Source organism: Mus pahari, chromosome 14 (assembly GCF_900095145.1).
Source record: "Mus pahari chromosome 14, PAHARI_EIJ_v1.1, whole genome shotgun sequence".
NCBI lineage: Eukaryota > Metazoa > Chordata > Mammalia > Rodentia > Muridae > Mus > Mus pahari.
In genome coordinates, this window is record NC_034603.1 from 33,906,154 (window position 1) to 33,913,695 (window position 7,542).

The 7,542-nt window shown below is 41.0% G+C and overlaps 1 protein-coding gene across 1 annotated transcript in view; it reads right to left on the bottom strand.

The window, feature by feature from the left end:
* Dnah9 (dynein axonemal heavy chain 9) overlaps nt 1-7,542 on the bottom strand; it is a 322,533-nt gene that overhangs the window by 138,348 nt on the left and 176,643 nt on the right. Inside the window, exons 42-43 of the mRNA XM_021213724.1 lie at nt 5,040-5,201; nt 416-612 (exon numbers count right to left, since the gene is read on the bottom strand). Coding sequence (XP_021069383.1) covers nt 416-612; nt 5,040-5,201 — 359 coding nt within the window. The remainder of the gene's footprint in view (nt 1-415; nt 613-5,039; nt 5,202-7,542) is intronic.

The window sequence follows — 7,542 nt, forward strand, 5'->3', positions numbered from 1 at the left end:
AAAATGTTTATTTAAGGCTTAGGGAAATTAAACTCACATGTGTATGTGTGTGTGTGTGTGTGTGTGTGTGTGTGTGTGTGTGTGTGTATAGATAGGGTCCTGGTGCCTGCTGGAGCTGAACCCTGTGTTCTACTGCCCTCTATGCCTATTAGTGAAATTGCAGCTGTAGTACTGCCCCCCCCACCCTCCCCCGCCATCTTTACCCTCACTGAGGGCTAACAGTGGCTGGCTGCCTTCAGGCTTTATGGAACTGTATTGGGGTGGAGGGAGAATCTGGCCAAAATACATTGTATGAAATTCTCAAAGAACTAATTTATAACCTTCAGAAAAAAGTAAGTTGGAATAACAAAATGAAACCCCTGACCCTGGGAATGAGAAGCCACTGAGGGGAGGCAAGGAAGAGATGCACACTCACACATGACGTATGGCATCCTCAAAAAGAACTAGGTCCATCACAGCATTCACTTCGTTGTGGCTCTCCAGGGCTTCCACCAGAGTCTGAGTCAGAAGGTCCCATGATTGCACAGGCATGTACTTGGGCTCACCAATGCCATTCGCAAAGTGACAATACATGTTCAGGTTCTGGGTTTGCTTCAGCATCTCTTCACTATCCTGGAGAGAAGACACAGGGATGGGGATCTTCCGTATTCCCATCTGGTACCCTATATGATGGAGATATCAAGAGGGCTGCTCTCTCTCTCTACAAACTTCATGAAAATTAAGCGTCAGTGCCTCTTTGTAACTTTCTCTTGACACTTCCCTGGGAGGTGGACTTTTACCATAGGTTTACCGCCTCCAGGGATTCGTAAATATTTGTTTTTTCTTATAGATTAATGGTGGGAAGTGGAAAGCAAGGAACATCCACTTTTAAAGCGCGGCAAGAGCCTTTTTTGTGTTCAGAAGAGTAGATGAGGACATGGCTGGAGTTCTCCAGGCCCGCCTTCTTTGGTAATGGTGGATACAGTGTATCACTGTCCAGGGGCCTCAATTACCCAACAGCCATTTCAACGATTCTTATTCCCTAACCTATAGAATCCTCCTCATAAATGTGTCTCTTGTGAAGTTGGTTCATCCATAGAGAAGGCTTGGTTTCTGAAGAATACACTAGTAGCTCCCCATCCTTAATTTACTGGTTTGTATATACGGTTGCTTCTAATATTAAAACATTTAGAGTAGAATGCACTGTTTATAACACTTTCATAAGGATTCTGCCTCACTGTTTGTCAAATCTTACTCCAGGACAAATATTAGCACATTGTATAATGACTAGTACAATTTAATTAATTAGTTGATGAGACAACTCTTCATCTCTTTATTAACAATTTATTCTCTAAGCATTTTAGAGGCTTCTATTGTTAGTTTGCATTAGAGGACAAAGAGTAAATTATTTGCTTGTCAAAATCTAGATACTTAAGATTTCATGTAAGAAGAAATATTACAGATGTAATGTATCCCAGAAAGGCTTTTTAAAATTCAGATTAGAAAATCCATGTTGGATATAGGTAACCAGTAGGGTCCATAGCCAGAGCCAAGTCATGACCATGTTAGTCTTATAAATTCCTTGGACAAGATCTACCAAACACAAAGGAGAAAAACCAAGACCATTATCTGAGAAAAAGAACAGAGGGCTAAAAGATTGAGTATCAGATGTGCCCTAAGTCTTTTGAGGGTCATTTCAGGCCATGAAAAATCCTACCCAGGAGGGGAATGGGGGAAGGATTTGTGTGTGTGTGTGTGGGGGGGGAATGGTGGCAGTGAGTGGGATGTAACATGAATAAGTAAAAATTAATTCATTAATTAATTAAAATAAAAAACCCCTATCATACTGCGGCTTTGTTGATAGGAACAATTGCCCAGGCATCTGAATAGGTGGACTGCAATACAAAAGAGGTACTTTGTCTAGTTTAAGAAGACACAGTAGAAGTCCTGTCCTGTCTAGTTTTATGTCTAACTTGTCTCAAGCTAGAGTCATCGGAAAGGAGAGAGCCTCAGTTGAGAAAATGCTTCCATAAGACTATAGGGAAGCCTTTAGGAAATATTCCTAATTAGTGATTGATGTAAGAGGTCCCATCCCGGGGGGGGGGTACTTCTATAATATTTCTTAGACTCCTAGATTGGTATTTTTGGATTCTATAGGAAAACATGAAACTGTGAGTGAAATAAATGCTTTTGCCTCAAGTTGTTTTTGGTCACAGTGTCTTATCAGAGTAATAGTTACCTTATATAGGACAGGTCTGGACAATTGACATGATGGCCCTTCTAGAGGACCTGGCTTTGATTCCCAACAACCACATGATGGCTCAAATCACCTATAACTCCAGTTTCAGGGGTCCGATGCCCTCTTCCAGCCTGCCAGGGCACCAGGCATGTACATGGCAACACACACACACACACACACACACACACACACACACACACACACCATAGAAATAAATACAGCAAATAAGAAGGCACAGGAAAGGAATGCAGAAATCCAGTTGCTCTTCTTGAGAATAAGCTAGGCTACTGGGTTGATCCTAATGGGAGTCAGTTTACAGTAAGGATCTACCAGGAGGGAAAGCAAAGTGTAGTTTTGAGAAGCCTGATCTACAAAGATTCTTTGATGAACAAAACAAGTCTCCAGTTTAAGGATCAGAGCCGTGTTGTATAGAAGGGAGAGAGGAAGCCACCTGATAGGGAATCAAAGCATCCTTAACAGTGATACCATGTCTCACTGCAAGCTACAAGTCAGAGAGCTCCAGACTTTAAAAACGGGGCTTAATCACTTTGGGAGGAATCAGGGAATTTTGTCCTGATACCAGTGCTAGTATATGTGCAGGCAAGGGGCTTCACCTGTCTTCACAAGTGTTGTTAGAATAATGGCTGTGTGAACTATATTTTGGTCTCTGATCAAATGATGTGAGCTTTTTCATCAAACCACATCAAGATCTGTACTTCAAAAACCAAGTGTTGTGACTTTAAAGTTCCAGCACAGATCGACTCATAAAGACAAGGCTTACTTGCAAAGTTAACTTTAAAGTACACAAATTGGCTAACTCTGCAGTGCTCACAGGGGACCATCTAAGATGTGAGAGATCTGAATGTCAGGTCCCATAAAAATAACAAGGAAAGTAGAAGTGAGGGTGTTTACCTTGAAAAGAGCCAGCCAAAAAGAAGCTACTGGGATGGGTTATATGTAAATTAGGAAGGTGTCAGAAGTACTACAGTTAAGAGAACTTTCTAGAGCAGTGGTTCTCAACTTTCCTAACACTGTCACCCTTTAATAAAATTCCTGTTGTGATGACCCCCAACCATAAAATGATTGTCATTGTCTCTTTATGACCGTAATTATGCTACTGTTATGAATCATAATATAAATATTTTTAAAGTTAGAGGTGCCAAAGGGTTTGAGGTCCATAGGTTTAGAATCAGTGTTTTAGAAATTATGTGCACCATCTTCAGAGGTGCACATCTCAGGAGAAAATATGGAGCTTGTCCTGAGAAGGTACTGCACTAGGGGTGTGGCTGTTCCCGAAGGTTCACCTGTTGGCAGCTGGATCCCCAGTTGGCCACGTAATAGACAGTGGGCTCTTTAAAAGGTGGGGCCAGACAGAGGTAGTTATATCACTGGGGACGCTGCTCTCTGAAGCTGATGATTCTAATCTCAGATAATGAACTGTTAGCTCTTCTGAGAGTATGTTGAAAAGTGAACCTGAGACATCTTTCAGCATGCTGTCCCAACTACCTCTGTACCTGCCATCACTGGGAGTTCCCTCACAGAGGCCAAATGAGGCTACCCCATCTTAAACTGTCAGTTTGTAGTGTTGTGCTCCAAATACACCCATGTCTAAAATGACAAAGAACAGGCTAATTCATTGAAAATATATATATCTATATGGAGAGGAAGGAGAGAGAGAGAGAGAGAGAGAGAGAGAGAGAGAGAGAGAGAGAGAATAGCATAATTCCAGACAGGGTTGTTTGGTTCCTTCCAGTTCAAGAGAGGACAGAAAACATGGCAGCCCTACAGAACATTCTATGCTAGTTGCTGGGTAATTTTCTCACCGGGAATGGCTGCATTCCAGTGTCAACACTTCTCAAGGCACATTCCATGTGACATTCTCTGTGTGAGTTAGGAGCTCTTGACAAAGGCAAATGAGTTTCAGGGTGCAAAGTGTTTGCAAAATAGTGTGTGAATTAGGAAGATTAGTGATTTCTGGATTTAAGCATTAAATGCACCGTGAGTTTCCAAGGCAGAGATGTAACATGAAGCCCCTCTCCACGGTTCCTGCCAAGACTTCTTTCCAACTATTTAGAAGAGTATATGTCAAGGATCACAGTCACAGAACTATGGTGCATCAGAAAAGGGGATCACATGGTGGTGTATGCTTGCCATCCACATGCAAGGAAACGGAGGCAGAGAGTCTAGGGTGCAAGGCTAGCTTGGGCTGCAGAGTGACAGTGAGTGATACAGAGTGGATCAAGTTTAGTTGTATGGCAAAACCCTTTCTCATAATAAAGGAAGATTGAGGAGAGAAAGGAAGGGGAGAAGAGAAGGAGGAGGAAGAGGAGGAGGAGGAGGAAGAGCCGATGAGAGAACAATCACCAGAAGTTCTTCTCTCTGATTTTTGGACAGGAAAATAGAGTTTCAGTCATTAATATAAACACCTACCATCCAGAATAATTCTAAATACTCTGAGTTTCAGAATTATTCTACATTTCCAGTTTTTAACACTTTCAAAATGGCTATCATGAGAGTGATGGGGGCACACAGTCTCAGGATGCTGAACACCATCTGAGATGTCACCTGGGGAGCTAGAAAGAACCTCAGTATTATATAAGCCTTTGGATCAGATGCTTTCTAGGGATCCATAGGTGTGAAATATGTGAATAAATTGTGTCTTGCCCATCATTTTTTTTTGACCAGGTGAAGTCATGTTAGAATTTCCTTTTGTAACCCAATCTCTGGCTTTCCCTGACTTCATGGACTAGAGTGGTTTTTGTGATCACCTGCATGGTCCTCATTGTTTTTCAAATACAGAAAGAGCACAGGCAATACTTACATCAAAGTTTTTCTTGAGGAATTCTGTTTGGATTTTGTCAAAAAGGTTGAAATCCTTTTCTTCCACCATCTTATCCCGATAAACCCGATTTGACTCATGCAGATAGAGTTTCACTAGATTCTGTGTGGACTTTACACACTCCATGGAGGAGAAAAGAATGCCCTTCCAGGAGAACAGATAGCAAATAATGTCAACAACATTTCAGAAGTACAATACTTAAAAGAACTTTTTAGATCAGTAGATCTCAACTTTCCTAATGCGATGACCTTTTAATACAGTTCTTCATGTTGGGATGAGCCTCCAACCATAAAATTATTTTCATCGCTACTTTGTAGCTCTAATTTTGCTGTTGTTGTGAGATGTAATGTAAGTATAATGTAGAGGTTTACCAAAGGGATAGGGACCCACATATATAGAATCACTGTCCTAGAGCATTAACCTGGGATGGCACCTCAGAGTTATATCACTAAGGAGTTTGTTACAGTGAGGGGGAGACTTGAAATGTTGACAAGGAGTTTTGTCAGAAAGACAAGTCATATTTCATTCCTACAAGGTTTGCTTTGCAAATTGATTTTGGTAATGATTGAACACATGAAATCAGAACAATGACAGATGATAAGAGAGGAATAGCTATCATTTACAGGTCAGAAGCCAATATATTAATCTCTACTGAGTTATCTTCTTATGTATTACAGAGATGTTAATCTGTCACCTCTCTTTCCTATTATTAGTGTGCAAGTGAACATCTGCTTTCAAGGAAAACTCAAATGGAGGCAGAGTTAACAACCTTAGGGGTCCTCTGTCTAGCTTTGAACACATCACCTGGCTCACTCTCACTGCCTTCGTGTCCTGGAGAGATGGGGTCACTTAAAGGCTCTTTACTGTTCATACAGGAATACTCAGATTTAAGTACACAATGCAAACATCTGGTTATAACATTGTTATGGTCTACTTTTTCACGAACATCCTCGTCATCACTTCCCAAACACCTAGTTTCCACTTTCAGGTTTGTTTTTCTGACCATGCGCACTTTTGTGACCCCATTCTTCCTTCATTGCTTCCTCTGCTCATCTGCCATGATTTCATTCCAATGCCTTTGTGGAAGACTTATAAGCATCCCTTCCCCTGTTCAACAGCACCCATGACCTCTGATATGTCCCACATGGTCTTTTCTGTATAAATCTCCAAAATCGAGGAATTATTAGCTCTTCAGCTTATTATTATTTTCTCCAAGTTCATTTACTGCAGGTCATGATAACTCTCTCAAAGGGAAGCAGATGTATTTCAGTGATTGCGGTTGACTCTTGTCATTGTATAACCAGTGCCCAGAATGCTGCCTGACAGAGATTTATAATGGATTCTCCTTTTGAAAGATTTATCTTAACATTGCATGAATGTGTGTATATCTGAGTGTGAATCTATGGACATAAGTTCAGGTGCCCAGAGTCCAGAGATGCCAAATCCTCTGGATCAGGGATTATGGAAAGTTGTGAACTCCCTACCATGGGTGCTGCAACCTGAACTCAGGAACAATACATGCTTTTAAACCACTCTTTAGCCCCTCAAAATTATTTTTTATTAAAACAAAGAGTGGACTAGTGTTAAATCTTCTACACATTGTCATATGGCATAGCAAAAAAATCTTTTATCAAGATTTGTTTTAGTAATGACTGACTAGCTGATCATGGCTAAACCCTCTAAAATCAACAAGAAAAGCCAGACAAGGTATTTTAAAGCTTCCTATTTCCAGTCATTATCTAGAGAATAACCAAGATAATGAAGACTTGAGGGGATAAGATGCCAGAGAAATGAACCAAATAATAAATACCACGTTTCCTCTTGAGACTTCTATCAGTTCACCAGCTATGGATACAAGTTAGGTCAAGGAAAAGATGGAGACAGGGAGAGGTTAAGATCTTGCATGATCCTGTCTTGTCTCATGGAGTCAGGAGGGGAGGATGAAAACTGGGTACAGGTTTACAAATAAGGAGAACCATGCTTAAAGTCCACGGGGAGGCCTCCGAATAGTTGTGGTCAGGTCTTACAGGGATGGAAACTGAGGTGTTATCACTGTGGGCTTCAGAGATGCACAAACAAGCAGAAGTGTGCACCTGCCAAAGAAAACCATCATTGTCTAGCCCTCAAAGTATCTGCCCATGGTAAAGCCAATCAGAACTGCATATCAAACAAAACTTATGAGGAACATCAGGACCAGATAAGACTGAATGACTGAAACCAAGAAGAAAAGAAAAAGAAGCAGCTGCGTGGTAGTGGCAAATGCTTTTAATCCAAGCATTTGGTAGTTCTAGACATATTTCTGAGTTCGAGGCTAACCTGTTCTACAGAGTGAATTCCAGGACAGCCAGGGCAACCCTGTCTCAAAAAAGTCAGATGATGGTGATGGTGATGGAGGAAGAAAGAAAGAAATAGAGAGAAGGAGAGGGAGAGGGGGAGGGAGAGAGAAATATATATATATATATATATATATATATATATATATATA